This window comes from Oryzias latipes, chromosome 18 (assembly GCF_053564925.1).
Source record: "Oryzias latipes strain Hd-rR chromosome 18, Olatipes_Hd-rR_3.1".
Lineage (NCBI taxonomy): Eukaryota > Metazoa > Chordata > Actinopteri > Beloniformes > Adrianichthyidae > Oryzias > Oryzias latipes.
This window is the reverse complement of record NC_136254.1, coordinates 10,031,729-10,059,096: the sequence shown is the minus strand read 5'-3', so window position 1 is coordinate 10,059,096 and position 27,368 is coordinate 10,031,729. Positions and strand designations below refer to the sequence as shown.

Below are 27,368 nucleotides of genomic sequence, written 5' to 3'. Positions count from 1 at the left end.
AAAGAAAAGAAGAGAAGGAGAAAAAAGATAAAGAAAAGGGTATTTCCTCACAGGTAGATGCACGTTTTCTAATGCTAATGTTTTTTGGTCGATGACCAAAGCTGAAGTAGGCCCAATTGTTGCAAATAACGTCATTGAGTATTTTTTAATTAATTATTTTTTTGTTTATTTTAGCGTGTTATTTATGTGATAAAAGATTTGTGCTTTATAATGTTTATTTTATATTGTTTATTCAATATTGTGTTTGATTACATATTTTCCTACCTAACTGTATTTTTGCCATGCTTATGGTCTTTTATTTTTACATAATATAATTATTTATAATGCGGTGCAGAGTTCTGATAAACGTATTTTGTATCAATTTCTTAATTTCAATGACAAAAAAACATGTCAGCTGACATGGACAAAGTTCTGTTGTGACTCTTTTTTTTGGGGGGGGGGGGGCTCTCGCCTGGGGAATAATTCAGGGTAGAACCGCCACTGATCATCCACAGAAGAACATAATGATCCACCCGAGCACAGGTGTTAGCTCACCTTTGCACAAATACTTTGTATGACTGACTGAAATATTTCACGTTTTGGTCTGAAGGCATAAGTATGCGTGTGTGAACATTAGTTGTATTGTGTACATGTTGACCTGTGAACATTTTTGGAGCCTTCAGGTATGTTTATAACTTTTGAGTGTGTGTGGACAGGCCCCGCCCTTATAGATTTGTATCACTTTCAAACCAAACCCTAACAATTATAAATATCCACCAACTTGTTCCCGTATGCTTCTTCATAGTTTTACCCCCTTCTATAATCACAGAAAAATGTTACAAATATAATTAAGATTTATTAAGTTTAGCCTAAAATAAAAAGGGGACAATTCAAAAAACACCTAGTGTGTCAGAAGATTCACAACCCCTACTGTAACAGTAAAATATGTCCAACACAAAAGGCTTTCAGCTCTCACCTTTTTGCTTATCTGTTGGACAGGACAAGTTATAAAAATTAAAAGAAATACAAGAAGAAAAGAAGAAGAATATGAAAAACATTTTAAAGGACTGAAATTTAATTTTGTTTTTGAGTCATATAATGTAGTTATATTGTGAAAATGAAAAGGCATTTCTGTTGATCCATTTTTGAAAATGAAATGTCAAATACTATTTTCTTGAACATTTTAAATAGGTGACAGAACAACAGTGTTGAAGAAGAAAATGAAATAGCGGTTTGGCAGATTGCTTTTTCTTCTTTTAATATTGAGTCAACAGATGCAACTTTTTTTTTAAGATGAAAAATGGTATTGACTTTTATTTTTAATAATGCTACAGAAAAACATCCACACTTTCCTTCAGAAACAAAAAGAAAGATGTTCTGGATCCGTTTACATGTGTTATGCCTTAGATGAGCCAAGTTTTCCTAAATAAAGATGCTGTCACAGGATTTTATTTATTAGTGCCATTGATTTATTAAAACTAGAACTGATTTGGAGATTATTTTATCTCTTTTTAAATGCATCATAGGAGCTGTTTGTTCTTTGTTTTGAGTTTATGTTTTCAGTTATTCTGAAAAAAGAAGTATTGTGGAGTTAAATTACCTGGAGTTACATTTTTACTTAAACTAAGATTAAAAATTTCAGCTTGTTGAATTCCAAAAACAATCATTTCAGTGAAATTCACTAAATCTTCTCGTTCTATGCCATGTAATATGTAAAACTCTCACTTTACTTTGTCCTGTCTAATTGTACATTTCTAACATGGCCACGCCCCTTCAGGCTTCATTTACACCTGTCAGAATCCTTGTGGTGACATCAGGAATCATCAGTCCAATTCATATATGAATATAATGGAACTACCTATCAGCCTCCAGATTTCTCTCTGCAGATTCTCTTTATTCAGTTTAATTCAAATGTTCAGAGGTCAAAAGATCTCAACGTGCTGCAAATGAGGACAGCAACACATGATCTACAGGACAGTTTAACACCTGCAAATAAAAAGACAAAAACTCTGTCAACACAACACAGCAACACTGCAACAATGGAAAAACAAGGAGACACTGCAAGAATTTGACCACATGGTGGCGCTGACAGCTGGATGACAGACAGCCACACTCCTGAACACTGCTCACATATCATGTTATTTATTATACAGCAGAGGAAACATAGAGATTAAAATAACATTATACAGTTTATCTTTGTTATAGTATCATTATTCTATTGTTATACAGGGAACAAAGAGTTTATAATATTCTAATTTACCACGATCACTCAAGTGGAGAACATGCATCATCAAGTATGTTTCCAAAAACATACATGTGATAGTTGCACCTTTTTGGAGACTTTTAATTTGAAAATCTGTGTAGATTTTTAGGTTATTTTAAAATATGAAGTTCTGTGCTGATTGAGCTGCAGTTTGTGTGACTTTTGATTGTTGTTACTGTAATGCTAAACACTGATCCCAGAATGCAACACAGACAGATGCTAGAAAGCTGCAAGCATTGTGTTTGAAACAATAAACATTTAAAATGTTTAAAAGTAGGAAAACATTTTAGAATTATTTCATTTGAAATTCATTTTTATGATCCAATGAACACAAACAAACACAATGAAGAGATCTTCAGTCAAGTGCTTTTGTTTACAAGCTTTGGTTCAAAATAGAAATGTCCGGTTAAAGGCAGTGTGAATCCAGACCAAAAGGAAGGTTCAGGACTGGATCCAGACCAAATTAAGTGGACTCGGTCCGGACCAACAGACTTTTTCAGTCTGAATACACCCTAAGAGAAGAAGATGGCTGCAGTATTGATAGTTATTACAGAATCAAAAGACAAAAATCCAAACAGCTGTGTGTGTTCATGTACATCTGTGAGTGTTGTTGTGTCTGTCCATGAAACTTGTTTAGAAAAGTTGTTACAGTGACCCAAATCCTTGTGTGGACTCAAATACAATTTAGAAATCATTTCAAATGTAAAGACATTTTTTACAGTTTGTTAGTCTTGTTCAGCAGCTGCAGAAAGAGTCAGAAGCTGAGTTCCTCAGGAGTTTCTCATCTTCAAGAAGTCTAAATCCAGGTGGCACTCTTGGAGTTCCAGGATAGAAAAGCAGGCAGCCCAGTTTTTCTTCATTCTTCTTCAGCTCCCTGTTGATGACAGAGACATTGACTGTTATCAATAAAGTGGAAAAAGTAGAAATAGTTACTACAGCCCTGCATGGTTAGCATACACCTTAAAAGGTGAGTAAACTAAAGGCAATCAACTCAGTTTGCATGCACTGTAAACCCGAATAGATTCAGTGAACTCAACATTTATGAGGAAACTGATTATATAATATTTTCAAAGTTATCTTACTTAAAAATTATAAGTTAATTAGAACTTAGAATGTTTGAGTTGACACTTAACTCTTTAACTAAATTTAATCTACAACTTTTTACTCAAACACAATCCTCTTGGGGTCGTGGGGCTGCCAGATCTATGGTGGGAGGAAGCCAGAGTCCCAACATGCAGACTCCACACAGAAACGTGTTCTGTTACAGGCCTTAACTGGGGTTTTCCGCTCTGAGGCAGGAGGACTAACCGCTCCGCACCGCATCTTAAAGAATTGACTCTGTATGTGGCTGACTTCATGTCATAACGTTCATGGACGTACGTTATGACGTAATCACATCTCTTCACTTAAAAGTTTTGACACCAAGGTTTCATTTACTCACAATGTTTTAGTCCAATAAAGATATGAAGTCAAAGTTGAATCAACTTATAGGTTTTAAGCTGACTTGACTACTACTTGGTTTCTACTTTTGAGTTCTATCATTATAAAACTTTTGGGCTCATTGTACTGTTCTTGAAAACAATAAGGCATCCCAAATGGCCAAAATTCTGTATTTTAATGTTTCCTTTTTTTAAACTGGTTCTTACAGCGAACATGACCATCAACCAACAAGCCTTTTCAAACAAGGAAGTACTTAAATACTAAAAAACGAACCCAAACCTGAGTGAATTCACAAAAACCTAAACCTAAATGACCAAAACAGCTAAAAGGACACAGATTGCTCTTGCACTTTAAATTTAACACATTTTAACTAAACTACTATGGAGTGATATTTCTGCCACCATGTTGCACACAAAACTTTCTAAGTTGAACACAAAACTTTCTAAGTTTTTTGCTCAAAATTTTTTTTTTTTGCTCAAATTTTTTTTTTTTGCTTTCAAAAACGTTTTTTGCGTTTGCAAAACACATTTTTTTACGTGCGTTGTGTCAAATCTCGCTTTTGTCCTATCTTTGATTTTGCTGACTACTTTGAGCGCGACTTAGCATGATATGACTGCCACTGGCATCGCCAAAAAGAAATTCGCATCCGTTGTGTGTCATCTCACCTTTTTCCTATCTTTGCTAAGTTAAGTTTCGGTTTGATGTGACCAAGCTGCCATCAAACAGCTGCTGATTGGTCCAGATTCTAACCAATCAAGTGTCTCTGTCTCATATTGACGGTGCTCCGAGGCTGACATTGACTTTGCATTTTGTGTCGGTTCTGTTCATACAGGGTTCTGCCGTTTTCAACCACTCTGGCCCGTTTGTCTCAGAGTAAAACCCAGAAGAAGCAGCAAAGCACCTAAAATAAAACAGAGTTTAGTATGTATTCATGTCTGTGTAGAGACCAACGTGTTTAAAACGTCTGCAGCAAAAAAAAAAAAAAACGTCCGAGCTCCGACTCCATCCAGCCGGATAGCGTTAAACTTTTTAAGATTTGTATCTGAACTTTTGTTTTATTTTAATAAATAATTTTTGAAATATTAAGAGAAAATAGCATTTTTGATGAATAATATTTTAAAACTTTGGACAAACGCTCACAAGTTCTAAAACATGAGACACTGGTGAAAATTTACATAAAAGTTAAAAATGCTTCTTCTGATAAATGCATTGAGTCTCCTGTGGTGAGCCATCATTCTTCTGCTTATTACTGCTGTTCATCTGATCCCAAACACGTGTGCAGCATAAAATAATATGTGCTTTAAATTTTTTATTGTTTTGTTTTAACAAACAGACCTTAAAGAAAATCACACTTTTCACTAATATTTTGCTCTGCAGGATTCACAGATCAAACAGACCTGTTGATTTAATGTCAGCAGATAAACTTTACAGTTTCAGGAGATCCTCAGCCATAAATTCACAAAACTGACTTCATACAAATGAACGAATGCTAAAAAAAAAAGAAAGTACGAATTATTCTGAATTATTTAAAAAATGAAAACGTCTTCATCCAAAAATGAGCGTAAAAAGAGCTGGTTCAGCCTCTGAGCCTCGGCAGCAGACACCATGGCTGTGTCCGAATTACCGCCCTAACCCCTAACTACTAAAACCCTATATAGTGCGGCACTATATAGTTCTCTATATAGTTCTCTGAATTTTCAAAGCAATTCGGACACCCGTGCTCACTAGTTTTCTCTTTCGGGTGTTTTCAAATGGCGCTTGGCACGGAAACAAAGTGGCGCATTACCGCCACCACCTGGTCTGGAGGGGAACTACTTCTATTTAACGCGGAGAATGACACCCATTTGTCAAATTAAAAATATAATAAATATGAACATTTTATGAAGACTATTTATGAATCTGCTGTGTTCTGATCATGGAAAATGTGGCTGATTTATAAATAATAAAATTACAAACACATTGGTGGTGATTTTATGTATTTGTTGATAAATAAACCCCCATGTTATTACTCCATGGCAATATTTATTTTTGTGCCGCTGAACGATTTACGGGCTCTTGCGAGGAGGCATTTTTTTTCTGTAGTTTTCTCTTCTACCTTACTGAAAATAGCTTTATATATGAATCTGTCCGTGTTCCTGGCAATAATTCCACCGTTTTTCATGGGATCAAACCAAAAATGAGCAGATATGCACCATCACAGGACGGCAAGGAGAAGCAGACGTCTCAGAAGATTTACTCTGGATGCCCTGGCCAGACATGAACAACTTGTGAGTTAAACTTAAAGTTTTTTTTATTAGTTCAATTTAAGCATTTGTTACTAATTGTGCTCAAGGTTAAACTGTCAGCTGGGTAAGAGTTTTTAACATTCTTTTTCAACACTGGACTATGAACTGTATAGTCTAACTACATGAAACACTTGTGAGATCAAAGTTTAGTATTTTTTATTCAGAGTCAATCCATATCACTTGTTTTAAACAAAAATACTTTAATTTTTAAATATTTATATAAAAATCCAAAAACCCAGCCAAAAAAACCCACGAGATTTTCCAGCATTTATAAATACGTCATAAACTAAAATGCAAGACATCAGAATAAAATGAAACATTAAAAAAAATCAGATTTAATTTTCTCAATGAAATAATTATTGTTCCATTTTACAGGGTCTTCCACGTCTCTACTGCTTTGCCAACATAAAGGTGTCTGTGGCCCTTCACGCTGACGGTCAGTCCGACACAAGACCAGACCGGCAGACCCGCAGATCGGTTGACCCGCAGGACCATCGAGCATCTGGTGGAGCAGCTTCGGGTTCCTCACACTCTGGGGGGGTGTACAGGAGACTGAGGTCCTGGTGTTTCTTTTCTGGCTGGCATGTGGCACATCATACGGTGTGGTCACCAGAGCCTTTGACATGCCACGGTCCACTGTAAGCGACGTTGTCCACAGGACGGCAGACCGCATCCTCCAGCTGATGAGCAGGGTCACCCAGCATCCAGTGGGAATGAACTGCCATTAGTCACCTCTGGTTTTATAGCAGCTCGCTTGGTCTTCCACCTTCCAAAAGGTCGTGGGGAGCATCGATGGCTGCCACATAAGAATAAAGGCCCTAAAAGAAAATGCAGCTTGTTATTTTAACAGGAAGCTTTTTTTATTCCATTCAACTGCAGGCTGTATGTGACTCTAAGCCAAATTTAGAGATATTTTTGTTGGGAATCAAGGATCAGTCCACAGTTCACAGGTTCTACGTAAAAGCCCAATTTATGTAAATAAAACATTACCCACCTGAAGGATCCTTTTGGGTGATGGTGGGTATCCCTGCATTGCTCATCCCATCACGCTGCTGACACCCTACAGGGAACCCATGAGGAATGCGGTTCAGGCCCGTTACAACCAGCACCACGCCAAGGCACACTCTGTGGTGGAGAGAGCATTTGGCAAATGAGGAGGAGAGCAATATTTCTGGGGGCACTGGAAGTAAAACCAACCTTTGCAATGAAAATCATTGCCTGAAGTTCAGTTCTGCACAATCTGTGCATCAGCGAAGGGGACTGCTTGGAGCCACAGATGTTGAACCAGTAGGACGGGTAAAGTGGCGTCTGTCTGCGAGGACAAATCTCTGCTTCCCTTTCAGCTCCAACTGTGACACACATGACTCTAGAAGACCAGGATTATTGTTAAGATGTATGAAAATAAATGTTAACATGAAACGAAAATGTAAATATGTACATTTGATATTTATATGAAAATTATTTTGAGATTGTTAAAAATGGCTCAGATTTAAATAATACATGTAAATAATTCATTTTTGTTCCTGCATTTATTAAACAAATTGCAAAAACAATGACGACGTTACATTTTGTGAACAATATTTTAAACTCAGGTAAGCTTAACAGACTCTCCTGTCACTCTTTGTCCCTTCGTGCTCTTTCCTCCTCTCCTCTTTCAACAACAACCTTTACCCCAACATGACAACGATTACAGTTTAATGATAAATAAATACAAATCTGATCAAGTGTCTTACTTCCATCCGGCACGAGCTTGCCTGATAACAAACAGGCTTTCTCCATCCACAGATGGATCAGATTTTCCTTATCCTCGTCAGTCCCTACATATATAAACACATTTTAAAAATGTGTTAATAACTTATTACTACGGTTAGAACTCACTGCTTTTTGATGTACTATCAACAGCGTTTGTTTTTAGCCTTCAATGCTAATTCGCGCTAGCGTTAGCTTTAGCATTACCGAAATTGATGAGCTTCAAAACAATGTAGATAGTCGATTGAGGAATATAACATATTAAACACATCATCTTACGTATTTACAAATATATTTTACAACATATACAAGATACTTTTAAATATACTTACATTTTTAAGTTCTCTTTCTAGCGCAACCGTCCGCCATCTTTGAATAATACAAACGCAGTGTATTGTGGGTCACACGCAATGCATTCTGGTATGAACGCAGTGCATTCTGGGCAATATTCGCCGATCGAGTGAGCATCGATCCACACTGGTTTTTCGTAGAGAATTCTGGGAAATTTCTAGTGCACATGATTTTTGAACTGTAGATTCGGACAGCACTACAAAATGGCGACCGCACTATATAGTGCACTATATAGGGGTTAGGGCGGTAATTCGGACACAGCCCATGTTAGATTCATATGGGGATTTGATTGGTTAGAATCTGGACCAATCAGCAGCTGTTTGATGGCAGCTTGGTGACGTCAAACCGAAACTTAACTTAGCAAAGATAGGAAAAAAGTGAGATGACACACAACGCATGCGAATTTCTTTTTGGCGATGCCAGTGGCAGTCATATCACGCTAAGTCGCGCTCAAAGTAGTCAGCAAAATCAAAGATAAGACAAAAGCAAGATTTGACACAACGCACGTAAAAAAATGTGTTTTGCAAATGCAAAAAACGTTTTTGAAAGCAAAAAAAAAATTTTTTGAGCAAAAAAAGATTTTTGAGCAAAAAACTTAGAAAGTTTTGTGTTCAACTTAGAAAGCTTTGTGTGCAACATGGTGGCAGAAATATCACTCCATAAACTACAAATAACAAAATAAGTCAACCAAAATGTAACAAATTAAACAAGGATCCATTCCCCCCTTGACTTTAGCTCAGAGATCGCCCCGGCAACCAATCTCAGCCTCTGGGCCTCTTGGATGTATCCGTGTGTGCACTCACAGCCACACCTACAGGAAGTGAGCTCAAAGAAATAAAAGCATATGTGAACAAAATACTAAATATGTTACGTGTGTCATTGATGTGCAAGAGCACCTGAACTTATGTTAGGTAAGTGGAGCCTGTCCCTCACATTACAACGAGCATGAAGCCTGGCTGGTGTTAATCTGTAAATTTGCATGCAGACAGAAGCTGTGAGAGATTTTCAAACCTTCTTTCACATCCTGACAAAAAGTTCTTATGGGAAGTGAAAAAAAGGGAGGGGACTTACGTGATGGTCAGTCACATCAGGTACACAGTATTCAGTTGAGTTGCTGCCTGCAGACAAACAAACACATTTAGCTTGTTGGTGTGGGCGCTGCAGGCACTGAAACAAGTCACAGTAACAGAGAGGAAAAAAAACAACAAGAACTGAAACAAGTCACAGTAACAGAGAGGAAAAAAAACAACAAGAACTGAAACAAGTCACAGTAACAGAGAGGAAAAAAAAACAACAAGAACTGAAACAAGTCACAGTAACAGAGAGGAAAAAAAACAACAAGAACTGAAACAAGTCACAGTAACAGAGAGGAAAAAAAACAACAAGAACTGAAACAAGTCACAGTAACAGAGAGGAAAAAAAACAACAAGAACTGAAACAAGTCACAGTAACAGAGAGGAAAAAAAACAACAAGAACTGAAACAAGTCACAGTAACAGAGAGGAAAAAAAACAACAAGAACTGAAACAAGTCACAGTAACAGAGAGGAAAAAAAACAACAACGGATGTTTTCATTGATCTTTTACCTTCCTGCTTTTGTTTGCAGCAACAAGCAACCAATACAACAGGAATTATGATCAGCAGACCTGCTTTAAAAGCTGCCCCAATCACCAGCAGGTTCAGCTGAGCATGTGAAACTTCTGTGAAAAAACAAAGAAAATCATAAGAATACATCTACAAATGTATGTTTCTACTGTATATCTATCATTTATAAGGAGTATTTACCGACAAGTCGTGGTTCAAAAATGTAACACCAGTAAACAACAATGTGTTCAGTATAATAGCCTATTTTTTCTAACTTGTCCTGTCCAGCAGCTGAACAAGCTGATAACAACACGATAGCCTATTTTTATTAGTAAAAATTAGGGGTTCTTTTTGGTATTCGTATTGGTACTTTTCTGTGTGAAAACAAGAACGGAGAAGACAAATAACAAACTATGTACATGAAAACCTTTTTTTTAAGAACCATGGCTTCAGATTTAGAGGTGCCGACCCTCATCCCAGCCACTTCACACTTGGCTGCAAACCGCCCCAATGCATGCTGGAGGTCCTGCTCTTGATGAAGCAAACAGGACAACATCATCTGTAAAGAGCTGAGAATAAATCCTGTGGTCTCCAAACCAGACCCCCTCAGGGCCCTGGCTGCACCTAGAAATTCTGTCCATAAAGATTATAAACAGAACCAGTGCTAAAGTGTAGCAGTGCTTACTGTACTGGCTATGCAAACCAAGCTCCTGCTCCAGTCACACACAGACCAGACAGCACTAAGTAAGGCTCCCCAGACCCCATACTCCAAGAGCACCCTCCACAGGACACCATGGGGGACGCAGTCGAACGCCTCCTCTAAGTTCCACTGTTCCATGACCAGGAGGAAAACTGCACTGTTGCTCTTGGATCTGAGTTTCGAGGAACTTTCCTCTCCAGTACCCTGGCATAGACTTTTCCAGGGAGGCTGAGGAGGGTGATTCCCACTTATTTAGAACACAACCTCCGGTCCCACTTCTTGAATAGGGGATCCACCATATCTGCCGGTCCAATTGTACGGTTCTCGTCTGCCACTCAATGCTACAGAGACGTGTCAGCATACAACTTGCCATATTTTCTATATAGCGTATTTTCACGACCAGACGACTATATTGCGGTGCACCTAATGTGTTGTTGGTAAAGAGGACCTAGGAGAGGACAGCATGAGAACGGTAAGGAGAGAAGTGGGGACGTAAAAGAAGACATCCCCCACCCCCCAAATAGTACAAAGTGCAGGTATGTGCATAATGCAGATCAACATCTTTTCGGAAACCCTGACAATGCAAAGAGACACGTTTCTCAAACTCAGTTTAAACTGCAAGCTATCAGCTACGCGGAGGAAATGAAAAGCTGTGAGAGAAATCAAGATGAATGAATCCATGTTTCACAACTGTGGGATGGTGGAAAACAAACTCTAACAAGACAAGATGACGCAGCTGAGTTTTCATGGAAATAAAGCGAGGACTGAAGTTAATAATCTGTCTAAATGGACGAGCTTGTAGATTTGATATGAGAACTTGTAAAATAGAATGTGAAAACTTGTGCACCAAAAATCTGCATCTGTGTGTAAAAATCTTCTGCTGTGAACTGAGAAATTTCCATTTGCATGTGTTCATTCAGAGTTACAACGTCAATTCTGTGATTACAACTGCTTTAATGTGCTTCTGGGTTTGCGTGAATCTGCTGGTGCAAATCACAAGTGCACTTCAACTGCACTCTGAATTCTGACACATTCCTTGCAAGAAACTTGTGTCAAAACTGATCAGCGTCCGATAGTTTTTTAAATTTTTTTTTATTGAAGGAACAATTTAACAAACAATCGCGGCATTTCTGTCAATGATAACAATATCAATGCTGAGATAAAGGTAGACAAAAACCAAATGTGAAAACAAATATAACTTAAAAAAATAAATAAATAAAAATAAGGGGCTATTACACAAGTTTAAATAGATCAAATAAATTACACAATGTCTGGGCATTCTTATGATTCATGTAATGTAAAGATTTAAAGATTACTTTGAGACGGTTTAGTAATCCATTAATGTGAGGTTTCACCTTTAAGAATTTACAAGTATGTATAAAATGCTTAGAAATTAGTACATTAATCAGAAAATCCAGATTTTTGTCAATTAATTGTAATCGAATTTTAATTGTATTCCAATTTAAACGGTTAATGATGATATTTTTAGATTTGAGCCAATTATGAAAAGAAGACCAAAACTCTTTTATATGCAAACATTCAAAGAAAAGATGTTTCACAGTTTTTACATCATTTCCACAAAAGACACAATCATCACTATCCCAGTTAAAGCTGTGTCCACTATTGGAACTAGGGGGGAGGGAGGGTCAGAGGAGGGGGGAGTCAACCAATCAGAGTGCAGAAATCTCAACACTTTCAATCTTTCAAAGAGATTGAAAGTGTTAAATCACCTGAATGATCTTAAAGCAGATATAGCTCTGCTGCAGGAGACCCATTTATCTTTATCAGCTGGTCAACTCCTGTGCTGTTCCCAGTATCCAGCTATGTATTCTGCCAGTTTCAACTCCAAACAAAGAGGGGTTGCAGTTTTGATTAATAAAAATGTTACATTTACTCATAAGGATACAGTTACTGACCCAGAAGGCAGATTTGTAATCATTAATATATCCATTCAGAATAAAGACTTTTGCATCGCCAGCATCTATGGCCCGAATGTTGACGACTCTTCCTTCTTTCACAGATTCTTCACCTCACTCTCAGTTCACTCTGACTCCACAATCATTATAGGAGGAGACGTCAACCTTGTTTTGGACCCTGAACTTGACAGACTCAGCACAGCAGCAAACCAGCGTACATGGCAGTCTGCAAGTATTCTAAAGCAGTACATGAATGATCTGGGTCTCTGCGACGCTTGGCGCTCATGTCATCCAAGCACTAAGGGGTTCACCTTTTTTTCTCCAGTTCACCATTCACAATCTCGTTTAGATTATTTATTAGTCAGTAACTCCCTTTTGAAAGAAATTAAAAGTTCCAACATTCATCCAATTATTATCAGTGACCATGCACCAGTTTCTGTTACTATTTCAAGGGAAGTACCCAGACCCTCGGGTTCAACCTGGAGGTTTAATACGTCTCTGTTAAAAGACCAGGAATTTATTGAATTCTTTAAAAAAGAGTGGGCAACCTTCTTAGAATTCAACGATACTTCTGAAATATCACCAAGTATTCTTTGGGAAGCAGCAAAAGCAGTCATGAGAGGGAAAATCATCTCTTATTCAACGCATAAAAAACGCAAGGAGAAAGCAGATTTATTAGAATTAGGAAATAAAATAAAAACTCTGGAGACTGCTTATGCTGCTTCTGCACAGGAACACATACTGGGCGACCTGAAAAATTTAAAACTGCAGTTAAATGACATCATCAATAAACAAACACAATTCCAGATACAAAGGCTTCGACTGGAAAGATATGAAAACTCAAATAAATCTGGCAAATTTCTAGCTAATCAGCTTAAAATTAATAAAGAAAAATCAACAATCACTTCGATTATGGACCAAACAGGGAATGTCACCCATGACCCGGTAAAAATTAATAATGCGTTTAAAGACTTTTATCAAAACTTATACACTCCACAGATCAATCCATCAGAACAAAGCATCAACTCATTTCTCAACAATATAAACCTGCCCAAGTTAAACGAAGATCAAATCACAAATTTAGACTCTCCGCTCTCGTTGTCTGAGCTTCATGAAGCTCTGTTACTTATGCCTAATGGTAAAGCACCAGGGCCTGACGGCTTTCCTGCAGAGTTTTATAAGGAATTCTGGGAACAACTGGCACCAACGTTTTATAAAACGGTAAAATTTATCAATGAAAGCCAATCTCTACCACCTAACATGAACTCTGCCAACATTATCCTTCTTCTAAAACCAGACAAAGACCCCACGAGTCCTTCAAGCTATCGCCCCATTTCTTTAATTAATGCAGATGTAAAAATTATCTGCAAAGCACTAGCACAGAGAATAGAAAAAGTCACTCCTCACATAATTGACTTTGATCAAACTGGATTCATCAAAGGCAGACACTCGGATGACAATGTCCGCAGACTCGTTAACATAATAGACTTTGCCACCATCAAAAACCAGGAAATGACTATACTATCACTGGATGCTGAAAAAGCCTTTGATAGAGTAAATTGGAAGTTCCTCATTGCTGCCCTCCATAAGTTTGGGTTTGGAGAATCATTCATCAATTGGATCAAAATATTATATCACAACCCCAATGCATCAGTTAGAACTAATAAACAGACTTCCAACAGGTTTTTTCTTGGAAGAGGAACTAGACAGGGTTGCCCACTCTCCCCCTCGCTTTTTGCAATATTTATCGAGCCTCTAGCTGCAGCAATAAGACAGAATGAGAGTATTAAAGGAATTAAAACCAAACACAGCCATCATAAAATTAGTCTCTATGCAGATGACATATTACTGTTTTTAAGTAATATACATTCTGTAAATGAAACGGCAACAATCATTAATGAATTCTCTTCTATATCAGACTATTCCATTAATTGGAATAAATCTGTTTTATTACCACTGAACAGTAATGCGGAGCAAGGACTCACAATACCAGTTAAATCAGGCAATATAAAATATCTAGGTATTTATTTTTCCCCCAAAATATCAGAACTGGTGCTGCTAAACTACACCCCATTACTGAAAAACATACAGGACGACCTAACACGCTGGACCAACCTGCCTTTGTCCCTTATGGGCAAGGTAGCCACGGTTAAAATGAAAATCTTACCCAAAGTTAATTATCTCTTCTCAATGATTCCCACACAACCGCCATTAAAATGGTTCAAAACATTAGACTCATCCATATCAAGCTTTCTATGGAACAATAAACCTGCAAGAATTAGTCTAAAAACTTTAAAATCTGCAAGAAGCTGTGGAGGCTTAGAATTACCTAACTTCCACAATTACTTTCTTGCAAATAGATTACAATACATCTTAAAATGGTTAAAAAATAATCCAGAAACCAACTCATGGTTAGACTTGGAACAGGCGTTATGTGGAAAGATCAACCTGTCAGATCTTCCATTTATTAGTCAAATAGTTAAAAAACAGGATTGTTTCAAAAGTATTAATATAAATGCCACTTTAACAGCCTGGTGGGAATTTCTCAAAATATCAAAATCATCAATTCAACCGTGCAAAATGACACCCATCTGGAACAACCCAGACATCCTCATAAACAAAAAAATTATCCACTTCCCAGATTGGCAAGCAGGGGGCATAAAACAACTAGAGCACATAATTATTGATAGAAGATTCATAACTCCCCAGGAACTTCAAGACAAACATGGAATATATAACTTCTTGGAATATCAGCAACTTAAATCAATTATTACTAAAAAGTTTAAATACAGAGACAACGATTTAAAGCTACCAGATGTAGTTACCACTCTGATCAATTTCTCAATGAATAAAACTCTCTCCAAAATATACAAACTTTTATGTAATTTAGATAACAATATTTCACTTCCGACAACAAAATGGGATGCGGATTTGAGCATCAGCACAGATGAAAGTTTTTGGTCAGAACTTTGTCTAAACACCTTTAAAATGACAAAAAAACCAAATCTGCAGCTAATCCATTTCAAAACTCTTCACAGAATTTACTACACTGGACAGAGGATGTTCAAGATGGGTCTCAGTAACTCAGACATTTGTCAGCACTGTGACAGTAATCTACCCGACAATTACATGCATGCACTATGGTTCTGCACGCCTGTCCAGGCTCTCTGGCAGCAGGTATGTGCCGATCTATCAGTCTGGCTTAAGGTTTCAATCACAGCTTCACCGTCACTTTGTGTGCTTGGTGACATGAGTGCCATCGATGTAGAAGGAGGATTAGGCTCTATCATTTTCATAACTCTTTGCATTGCTAAAAAAACTATTTTAATAAATTGGAAAAGCAAAAAAAATATAAATATAAGTCAACACAGAAATCTGCTGCTTGATCATATCAGCTTGGAAAAAATGTCAGCCCAAAGTTCAAGTAACTTTGAAAGAATTCGGTCTCTCTGGTCTCCCATAGCTAACTCCGTGACTTAGGGGGTGGGGGGGGCATGGTCGTCGCTGCTCCTTGCCCTTCTGCCGTGGGCCGGGGTGGGGGTCGGGGCCTCCGGTGCCTGGCCGGGGGTGGTGGGGGCTCCGTTGGTCGGGGGGTCGGGTCCGGCGCCTGGGTGGGGCGGCCTGGGGCGCTGCGTGGTCCTCTGGGCTTGGGTGTGGGGGTGCGTGGTGGGGGGGGTGGGGTGGTGGTCTGGCTTGGCTTGGGGGGGTGGTCCCTTTGCCTGTGCTGGGGGGGGTTGGCGGGGGGCGCTGCTCGGGGGGGGGGGCCCAGCGGCGCTGGATGGGCTTCCCGTCTACACCTGGGGCTGGGATCGGCCCTTCCCTGGCTCTGGGGCGGGACGGGACAACCCTCTTGGGGCCCCCGGTCGCTCTGGGTGTCATCCGCTTCGGCTGCGGGGTCTGGGGGTGGGGTGGGGGTCTTGTCGGCCCTGTCCTGTGGGGGGGCATTCTGGGGGAGGGGGGGGGCCCTATTGGTACGGGGCAGGGGGGGTTGACGGGTCGGGGTCTCCGCTGAGGCCATCGGCGGTTTCCCCGGCCGGTTGGCTGCCTCGGTCCCGTCGAGGCCTGACCAGAGCTCTTCTAGGGCCGGCGTTTGGGGGTGGGGGCCTGGGCTTGCTCCGGGGGGGGCCGGCGCTTTCTGGCTCCCCTCTCTCTGTGTGGGGGTGGTGGTGCTGGGCCTGGGGTGTCTGCGCCTCCGGGGGTGGGGCCCCGGGGCTGGGTGGGCCTGGCCCCCTTGCTGGGGGGGGGGGGGCGGGGGACGGCTGTTTGACCACCGGGGGACAGTCTATCATCTGTCCCCAACTTACCCCCTTCCTCATATAACCTCATAATAGGGTGAGGGGGTGGGGGGCTTAGCCTGCGATGAGCCTTGGGGGGGGGGGTTCACTAGGCAGTGACCCCCCTCCTGTGGTTGCCGTATGGAGTGGGCCCCCCCTCTTTCAGTTTTATTTGCACCTTAGACATGTAGGGCCCTTGGTAGGGGGGGTGCTTGGACATCACTGCCAGCAAGCAGCGGATGTCCTCCTAGCACCCTACCCGCCAATTTTAACCGCACCTTAGACATTTAGGGCCCCTTGGTGGGGAGGGTGAGGGGACGTCACTGTGAGTAATCAGGAGACGTCCCCTTAGTGCCCTACCCGCCAATTTTAACCGCACCCCCCTTAGTACACACACCCCTCCCCCCTCAATATATACATCCCAACATAAACACACACACATGCACACACACACTCTCTCAAACACACATACACGCACACACATTTTGCAAGGAAGGTGGGACCTAGGACCATCTGTCCCCTGCCTCTTCCCTGGTGGGGGGTACGGGCCCCTTTGCAACGGCGGCTGTGTCCCCGGGGTGCTGGCTTCCTGGGCCCGGCGGTGCTCTCTCCGCGCGGTGGGGGGGTTCACATTACATCTGAGCCGGGGGTGTTCGTGTCCCTGGGGGGTGGGTTCTGGTCCTTGCTCCTGAGTGCTGGGCCCCGCCAAATTTCCAACTGTGGCCGAGCCTGGTCGGGCCATATTTACAACACCCCTTGTGGGCCCTCTTTTTTCCCCGGGGTTCCCCCCTCCTGGGCGGGGGCGGCGGGCCCCTGCCTCGCTCCTCCCTGGGCCAACCGTTGGCCGGGCGGATGGCTGCCTGGAGTGCGGAGTGGGTCTCCCTTGGGGGGTCCTGGCCCGTACCTGGGGTTGGGGCGGGGGGATGCCCGGAACTCCTGGGTGGTGGTGGGGTGCTCGTCTGGGGCTGTGGGCGTCCTTCTCCGGTGGGGCCCTGCGTTGGGTTCTCCCGGCGCGGCGGGGGGGCTGCTCTCCTGGTTGGGCTGGGGCGGCGCCCTCTTTCCCTCCGTGCCTCCCTGCTCTCTGGCTCTGGGGGCCTTGCGGCGGCCCTGCTGGCCCTGGCCTGGGTGGCGGGCTTGGTCGCCCGGGCGGCGGTTGTTCCCTGCCGGTTCCCGTGTGGTGTTGGGGGGAGTCCGGCTGCCGCTGCTGGTGCGGTGGGGGTCTTGGGGTGGGGATGGCTGGGCACTCTCCCTCCTTCTTTTCACGTTCCACCATCCATTTTAGAAGAACATAAACACTCACCTGAGCACAGGTGTCAGCTCAACAGACTGAATGACTGAAATATTTCACACTAGTTGGTTTTAAGGCATAAGTATGCGTGTGAACACTATCTGTTTTGTGTACATGTCGACAGGTGGACATTTTTGCAACTAACAAGTGTGTTTATAACATTTGAGTGTGTGTGTGGACAGGCTCCGCCCTTTTTTTTTGTTTTTTTTTTACATTTGAACCTTACCATAATGATTAACAACCAGTAAACTTGTTGCTTTATGCTGCTTCATGGTCTTATCCCCCTTCCCCTCCTATTATCACCCCCTACCCCCCCTCTCTCTAACGTCCCTCTTTCTTCTTCCCCTCTTTCCTTTTCCGTCCGGTCCAACACCAAAGATTTTCAGACATGTTTGAAATTAATAAAGTTTGGCCTCAATTACAAAAGGGGTTTATTCAGACATACCTTTGGTTTGTCTGAAGATTAATAACCCCTCTTGTTAAAGTAAAATATGTCCAACCCAAGAGGCCCTCAGCTCTCATCTGTCTGCCTAGCTGTTGGACAGGACAAGTTAGAAAAAAAAAAAAAAAAAAAAAAAAAAAAAAAAAAAACAATCAGAGTGCAGGACTCGGAGAACTTGGTAAAGTTAGAAAGAGCTTCACAGATTCGGACTTCCTGCTCAATAACTCTTCTGATAAACGTTCAAATTTCATAGAAAGTATCTCAATCCTTTTGTATTAACACAGAGAGGGAACTATAAATACATTTCTAAAGAAAAGGAAAGCATTTCCTGCGTTTTAATGAGAAATCGAGCTGTACATGCAGACACTGCACCAGCGGCACGGCTGCCAAGGGACCGTCAACAAAGTGTAACCTCCGTGAAAACATCATTCTGTATAAATGTCTACATTTATATGAGCTGGTAATGAAAACGCATCAGCATATTCATGCTACAATCAACAATTTGTGAGAAATTCCATCTTTAATGTTCCATCTTTTAAGAATGTGTCAGAAGTCAGAGCGCAGTTGTAGCGCACTTGTGATTTGCGCCAGCAGATTCACGCAGAAGCACATTTAAGCAGTTGTAATCACAGATTTGACGTTGTAACTCTGAATGAACACATGCAAATGGGAATTTTTTAGTTCAGAGCAGAAGATTTTTACACACAGATGCAGATTTATGGTGAACAAGTTTTCACAAATTATTTTACAAGTTCTCATATCAAATCTATGAGCTCGTCCTTTTAGACACATTTTTACCTTAATACCAGGTGGCCCGAGACCAACTTGACTGAAGGCAGTAATGCTGGCAGAGGAAAAGAAAACTGAACATATTCAAGGAGGTCTTGGTGCTTTCGTTTGATGAAACGGGGCCATCTTGCCATTCAGGCGAGAACTACAGTTGCGCAGCAACGACCAGCTGATTACAATGAAAAGCTGTTCATCTTCCGCTCCTTTTACTGGGACACAGCGCTGGGCGAGTTACGCCACACTTTGTGAATGGATTGAAGAAGCTCAGGCTAACGTGTCTGCTTGCACTGCTTTCGAAGTGCAGAAAAGCCAACATCATTTACGAGGAGTCGCACGGCAACGAGACAGACTCTGACAATGACAAAAGGGAACCTGGCGTGTTTGATAGAAATTTGGCCCAGCTACAAAGGACAAGGATTTTGGGATGCTGATTGATGAATGAAAAAATAAATCACAACCAACTCAGTTGTGCTTCCACTGCCTTTTTTTAAACACGCACTAACATGCATGTTTTACTGGTATGTTTTAACGTGCACGTGCATTAAAACCTAACACCTCGTGTCCAAAACACTTAATTTAGACCACGTCATGAAACCTGCGATAGAGATTGTGAACTACATCCTGTCATGGTTTGGGTTTCTTTGTATTGATTTTTGCTTTCCGTCTTGTTTCTGTCATGTTTGAGTTCTGTTTCCTGTTTTATTTGGAAAGGTTTACTGTTATGTCATGGTTTTGAGATTTACTTCCCTGGTTCCAATCTCTCCTGATCGTTGTCACCTGTGTCTTGTCAGTCCTGTCTGTAAATAAGTCCTGTCTCTGCCCTCCTCTTGTCTTCTGCCATGTGTTCATGCTATGCCCACAGTGAGTTTTGTTTAGGTTTCACTGCTCTGCAGTGCTTTTTGTTACGTTAATAAACCCCTTGCCCTGGAACCGTGTGCCTCCCGTCTCTGCATTTTGGGTACTTCATGCTCACCAGCCCCGCACATCCGTACGCAAACCCTTAATCACTGGCAGTTCAAAAATCTCATTGCTGGACTTTACGCAGACTTGCATGGTGACCTGCCACTGCTCTGTGAGATGGCTCTCAAGAGGTAGAGTGCTGTCATGTTTTTCTGAGCTTTTGGAAGCATTAAAATTGTTCACGGCAGAAAGGGACAAAGGGTATCCCATGATTTCAGACCCAACTGGCTTCTGGATTTGGCTTTATGGCGGTCATGCTTTCAAACCTGGATAAACTAAACCTGGACCTGCAGGGGAAATTAAAGACTCTTCCTGATTTCACACAAAGTGTATTCTCCTTTATTAACAAGTTGAAGCTTTTCAAAGTGCACATTCAAAAAAGCAATCCATCCCACTTTCCATCTTTGCGGGGCGTAAATCTGAAGGCTGCCATCAAAATGAATACAGCGCAGTGGCTCCGGTGGTAGAGCGTGTCGTCCAATGATCAAAGCATCGCTCCCCGTTCCCCCCAGCCAGCTGTCGTTGTGTCCTTGGCACAAGACACTTCACCCTCCCTGCCTCCAGTGCAGCTCAACTGGTGTGTGAATGTGTATGAATGATCCCGGTGATGGTCAGAGGGACCGTAGGCGTGAACCGACAGCCACGCCTCTGTCAGCCTGCCCCGGGGCAGCTGAGACTACATCAGTAGCTTATCATCACCAAGTATGAAAGAGGAGTGAATGAATAATGGACACATTGTAAGAACTTTGAGCACCAAGAAAATACACAGATAAATCTAAGCCATTATTGTTATTATTATTATTGGCAGGGCGTGGTGTGACTCTTTGACTCTCATAGTTAAAAATTACGGTTCTTTGTGTAAAACTTGTCTGCCACCCCTGCCCTAGTGTTTTAATTAAGCTTCATTTAGGCCTTCATTCCAGATTCCAGACATTATGGTTTACATACTTTAAAATTTACATTCTGTACACGTTTGGATTTTTGATCAAATTCTTTTATATTTTAAAAAGCCTTAGAGCAAGATTCAGCAGATTTGCATCACTTTAACATTTCACACCAAGCCTCTTCCAACTATAGGTGGCAAACATGCTCTAGTATCGGGTAGTCCAGTGTGAACAGCATGACCTAAATGTGTGTTCAGGAATGTGCATCACATTCCCGGTGTGAACGTAGCATTAGAGACTCATTAGCATTACAGAGTCCAGACAACTGCAGTCTGATCCAACTGTGTTCTGATCCAAAGTGCTATTTAAATTGAACAGAGTTCTGATTGTGACTAATCCAAAAAGTCATAATTAAAAAAAATGAACAATACCTGCTGTTCATCAATAGTGTGTGAACGTACCTCCAGTTAAATAGTCCGGACACGTGGCAGTTATGGATCCTGTTCTATTACTGACATAGTTGGAGGCTGTGCATGTGAACTTCTGCCCTTCTCCCTGCTTCCTGATGTTTTGCTGCAGACTGGAGCCATCGTAGGTTTGATTCCCAACAATCAACTCGTAGTGGACATTGTTGGTGGACTTTAAACTGCAGGTCACTAAAACTGTGCAGAATTGATTGGAATCACTAAAAACGTGTGTGGAAGTCAGAATGGGGTCTTCAGTTATGGACTCTGAGGACAGACAGGAGAGAAAAGAAAACAATAGAAAACACAAGATTTCATTGCATCCATAGTCTCTAAAACCCTGGTAAGCATTACAACTTTAGCTGTTTGTAGTTTGATTTTATGTTTATGTTTATAAGATCAAATGAAAGGTATGACTTTACATAGACTTTACATAGAAATTAAAAGTCAGTAAGTTTAGATAAAGTCTGAGGACTTCAAGCATTAAACATTATTTTAATATCTGAAAATTGGCTCTACTGTTTACGTTTTAAACATTTCCTTATTTGAAACTTTTGAGAAATTATTGTTATGTAAAAAAGATCTTGCATTCTTACTTTGCAGTAACTGCAAAAACTATAGAGTTTCATAAAGAACTAGAAAGAAAAACAAGGGTTTACCATAAACCTGAAGAGTAACGACGACAGTTTTCCTTTGTTTGTTGTTCTGTTGAGAAATAAAACTGAAATTCCCAGAATCTTGAAGAGTTAGCTTTGTTAGAGTTAAACTGAGGGTGGTGGTGTTGAAGTTTAATCTGTTGCCAAATTTGTGGTTAGTAATGTTGCGACGTCTGTCTGCAACATCTTGATTTTCATATTTCCACCTTGCTTTATCAACTCCTTCAGTTGGAAGCTCTGATGAAATCTCCACTGAGTCTCCAACTTTTTTGTAAATAGTCTTCAAGGAAACCAAACCTGAAAAACAAGAAGCAGAAACATAAAGAGAGAATGAAGAGATTTAAAACAGATCCTCTGATGAAAGAAATAACCATGAATGAGAAAAAAGGACATGTTAAAAATTAATACATACATTTTATTTGTTATATTTGTTCTGAAATAGAGGCATAAGTCATTGAATACAAGTTTTTTTTTTATTCATATTTGGGTCACTTAAACTACTGCTCAAAAGTTTGGGGTCACTTAGAAATGTTCCAATTTTTTTAAGAAGAGCACTATTTTTTTTCAGAGAAGATAACTTAAATTAATCAGAAATACATTCTTTCTCTCAAAGATGTTTTCTACTCTCTTCAGAGAACAGCACAAACAGGCTCTAACCAGAGTAGAACAGAAAGTGGGAGGCCCCGCTGCACAACTGAGCAAGAATAGAAGTACATTAGAGTCTCCAGTTTGAGAAATAGACGCCTCACAGGCCCTCAACTGACTGCTTCATTAAATAGTACTCGTAAAACGTCAGTGTCAACATTGAAGGTTGATGGAAATGTTCAGTTTCTTGACAATTTTTCTCATGGAATAGCCTTCATTTCTAAGAACAGCAGTAGACTGTAAAGTTTCACATGAAATTCATCTCTAAGAACAACAAACTGTCTAGTTTCACATGAAAGTTCTCTTCTCTGGCTATTTTGAGGATTTAATTGACCCACAAATGTGATTCTGCAGATACTCAACTTACTCAAAGGAAGATCCGTTTTATAGCAGCTCTAACCCCCAAACTGTTTTTAGCTGTGCTAACAACAAGGGTTTTCTAATCATCTGTTAGCATTTCTGACACTATGAGCAAACACATTGTACCATTAGAACACTGGAGTGATGGTTGCTAGAAATGGGCCTCCAGTCACGTAAGGGTTCATGGCCGACGAAGTGTGCGTTATTACTTTTTAACGTACACCGTGGAAGTCTGAACTGTCAGACGCGAAGCAAAAGGTTGTTTTAAAGAAGCCGGCGCAGTGATACAAAACATTTAAGCTAGGTGACCGGAACTTCTTTTTTCACCGTGCGGTTATCAGGTTTTAACGCACACCCAGTAGCCAATCAGAATCGAGTATTCAACCGGACCATGGTATAAGATGTAGATAATGCACCAAAAACCAATCATCTGCAGCTGGAATAGTCATTTTTTTTTATCAATTATCACATTAATAATGTATACAGTTTGTGTAAGGGTTAATGGCCGAGTGATGAAGCCACTTGGATGAGCTGTGAAACATTTTAATTAAGACGTTTAAGTCCAAATGCAATGACTCCTTTTTAAGTTTACCAAAGTATACTTAGTCTACCACCTTACTACTTATGTATACTTAGTATACTTGATGTTTATTTTTTACATGCTATCTAAATATTGTAAACTTTAAATGTTCCCATTTGGTCTGAAGAAGTATTCTGTTCATATACTTCCTAGTACACTACATATTTGGTCTACTTGCTATACTTAAATCAAGATTACTTTATAATATAAATTTCAAGGATGGTACTTTTTGGTAAGTATCAATTTCAAGATGTCACCTGACTAATTGAGAAACTTCACCAACTTGCTGTCAATTCCACCAAACTTCCACCACTCCACAAACACTGACACATCTCATATTTTTAAGATTAGTTTTAAGAATTCAACTTTTCTTAAATCCAAACTACTATTTATGTTTTCAACACTTTTTTGGGTCCACAACATTACTGCACATTTCAACTCCCTTCTTTAGATCTTTTACTTTGTCATAGTAAATAACCACCATTATTATAAGTATTTAGTAAGTACCAACTTACTAAATAAGCCGTTTTTTTACATGTAAGGTAAAAATTAAAGTCCAAACAAAGCCTGCTTTAAATGCAATAAAGCTTTAAAACATTTTTGGTTTTATCATCAGACACCAGCAGGGGTCTCTCATGTTCATTTGAAGCCTCAAGAAAGGAACCATGAAACCAAGAGAGACCTAAATGTCTGCAGAGGCTTCATGTCACCACCGGTCAACAAATGAGTCATGTTTTGGACTGTGAGGAGAAGAACAGGTGCTCAGAGAAAAACCACAAAAGCACGATGAGAACTTGTAAACATTGAAGGGACCTATTCTGGACTTGAACCTTGTCACTGTAAAGCAAGAGTGCTAACCACCACACAACCGTGCGGCAAAGAAATATATTTAACATTTTCAAATCAATTATAGCTTTGCTGTTTGCTTTTGTTTAATAAGAATGCTGAGTTTTTTTTTTTTTTTTCATTCTAGCATTGGATAATGCTCCAATGTGTTTGCAGTGTTTATAGCACCTGCTTGTCTTAGGGAATCTTTTATCCCAGGACTAACCAGGCCGACCTCTGCTAAGTAGCTGATAGCTGGCCTTTACGCACGGCCATCAAGGCAATACGTTTCTACAGGAAATGGATGGAAGCAAAACCTGAAAAAACCCAGATTCTGATGGAGGTGAGAAAGGCGATGCAAATAAAGACCTGCTAGTAAACAACACATTTTCTGGTAGATAACACTGCTTCTGCTTTTACAGCTCCTTCACAGTTCTTGTTTTAACCAGTGACATCAGTACAACGACGCAGTAAAAAAAGTGTCTGACATATGTGTGAAGACTCTTTCATCAAGAATGATTCCAAAAATGTTATCTGGACATCATTTCTTAACCCTTGTGCTATCCTAGGCACTTTAACATTGGGAGTGGGGTCATCTAGACCCCACAAGACAGTGCGCTGAACCTTTTTTCTTCAATGATTTGTGATCTTCACTGGTGTCCATGGATTACATGAAATCTTTCCACCTTTATCCACCTTTGTCATGGTAGGGAGAACACGTCAATGTAAGGGTGGGGTCATCTAAGATAGCACAAGTGTTAAAGTCCCACTCCGATCATCTTTTAAATTTTGTAAAAGTGTTCCCAGTGGTCGTTTAATTATCATTATGCCATTTTAGCCAAAGCCAAAAAACAGTTTAATTTTCCAGGACAAAGTTTCTGCAAAGCAGCAGGATTTCATTAGAAATTTGCCCCTGAATTGTGAACTGGACTGTTGGCGCAGAGTAAGCCCACTTCTATTTTTCATCCTCCATCTGTTTACATTCTCTGCCTCTAGCTTACAGCATCTCACAACCCCAAGCTAACATTAGTGGTGCAACAAAAATAGGAAGTAAAATTGGAGTTCTTCAGCTGTACAAGTTTGTGCCACATGCCAGCTCAGACAAGGAAAATGAAGATGGATCTAGTCGCCTACAAGTGGATGGATCAGAATGAAGCAGAGCAGGGGGCTTGTGATCCGCCCAATGCAGCTTCTACCTAAAAGCTACCAGTTTTTTCAAACAGCATTTTTTCATCTGCTCTTGATTCACAGCAGGATCCATAAAGAGATGCTCAAAAACGCGATTTTATTCTTAATTTTCTTTATATTTGTCCTCCATCAGAAAAATACCACAATTACGTGTTAAAAACACACACGCAAAAACTAACATTGTCATTGGAGTTTAAGTTTAAGACATATCGCTCAAGAGGAACAGAAAGCTGTGGTGTTTCCATAATAACCTTTGTTCCTGTGGTCCCAGCTCCCTTTCGGGCATTGATCAGGTACCCCGTGTGGTTCTGGGCTGTTTTCTCATCGTTCTCAGGATAATTGTACCCACCAGGTGAAATCTTCTTCAGAGTCCCAGGTGGAGGTAGATTCTCACTCATCTCGTATTTCGGTCATTTTCTAACTATCATCAAACAGTTGATTTCTTTTCATTGCTTATTTGAGATTGGTTCATTCCAGTCTTGCTAAGGTCTACAATCTTGTCCTTGGTGTTGAGCAGTAAATTTGACGTTTGTTAAAAGAGAGGCAGCAGACGTGAATTATCTTTATGTCTTTATGGAGTGAGAGTTCTGTTTGTTGGATAAATTCTTTTTGTTTAGTTTCAGGTGCTCTGGATTGCGATTGTAGGATGATGGCTTTCAAATGAGGCATCTTCATTTCTATGGGGGTGGTGGGGGTGGACTGTGGTCTGTTCCCCCACCCTCGGGTCTTTATTTTTGTTCCCCTCCCCCCTCCGCCCTAGACAAGTGGTAACAGTGGACATGTACATTTATACAAATGACCAATTCTATTAAAACAGGTAACAAGTGTATGATTTAAGAGCTTCTTAAGGAAGAAGTAACGGCTTAAATACTTATTTTCTGTACCTTTAAACAAATACATCCTTTAAAGTCATACAATGTGATTTCCTTGATTCTTTGTATGTTTTACGTTCAGTCTCTCACAGCTGATACGTGTCTATGATGAACATAACAGATCTCTACCATCTTTTGAAGTGATACAACTTGTAGAATCAGAGACAGACATATTTTGATGTCCTTCTATAACCTTTATAATATAAGGCTTTCTAAAGCTGGGACAACTATTACATTAAAGACCTGCAGCCATGCTTGCACTCTGCAGAAGCACTGGTACATTCTGAGAGGCATCAGCAGAAACAGTCAATTACTCAAGAGTTATTACATTCTATAAAAAAGGGAAGTAACAGAAACTTAACGATCCTTCTTTTATTTTACCTGAAGATGCGGTAGGAAATCTGCTGACATGTCAGGCATTCTGAAGTTTTTCCATTAGTGAACAGAAACACCAAAACAGTAAAGGAAATGCATTTGTAACAAAAAATGCTCTTTCCACGCGTTTGTGGGGTGATAAAAAGGACTTTTGGACAGTTGGGTATTAAATCCATTTAGGAGTTTAAGAGTTTTTATACAGCATTGTACTAGTTTTGAAATAATTTTGCAGTAAACACCCACACATCTGAAAGTGTAAGCCCTGAGCCAAGTGCATGTCAAGACGTTCTAAAGATAGGAAAAAGATGTAGTTCATCACTGTACTAAATATATAAATGTGACAGAGCTGAGAAGTTTAAGGTAGAACTGCATGAATAAGTGTAAAAACTCACCGGGGTGGCAGAGCCAGAGAAGCAGCAAAACGCTTGAGGAAAAGTAACTCAGACAAAGAGGGCGACAGGCAGCCATTGCAGGGGGGATAGCAACGATTTCTGCTTCCT

At 40.4% G+C, this 27,368-nt stretch overlaps 1 protein-coding gene and 1 long non-coding RNA gene across 3 annotated transcripts; both read right to left on the bottom strand.

Moving 5' to 3' along the window:
- Positions 1-2,105: 2,105 nt before the first annotated feature.
- LOC144987397 (SLAM family member 5) lies at positions 2,106-27,368 on the bottom strand. Its single transcript, XM_078936759.1, has 6 exons — positions 27,261-27,368; positions 22,027-22,320; positions 21,365-21,634; positions 9,653-9,766; positions 9,139-9,185; positions 2,106-3,116 (listed from the first exon to the last, which is right to left on the bottom strand). The coding sequence occupies exons 1-6, from the start codon at positions 27,334-27,336 to the stop codon at positions 3,099-3,101; spliced, it is 819 nt and encodes a 272-aa protein (XP_078792885.1). The 5' UTR covers positions 27,337-27,368; the 3' UTR covers positions 2,106-3,098.
- Positions 5,955-8,550, bottom strand: LOC144987398 (uncharacterized). Of its 2 annotated transcripts, XR_013651279.1 has the most exons (5): positions 8,049-8,550; positions 7,701-7,784; positions 7,165-7,333; positions 6,962-7,092; positions 5,955-6,785 (listed from the first exon to the last, which is right to left on the bottom strand). It is a non-coding gene; the product is annotated as an uncharacterized LOC144987398 (long non-coding RNA). The 2 variants fall into 2 exon arrangements; XR_013651278.1 differs by lacking the exon at positions 7,701-7,784 and having other exon boundaries at positions 8,049-8,542.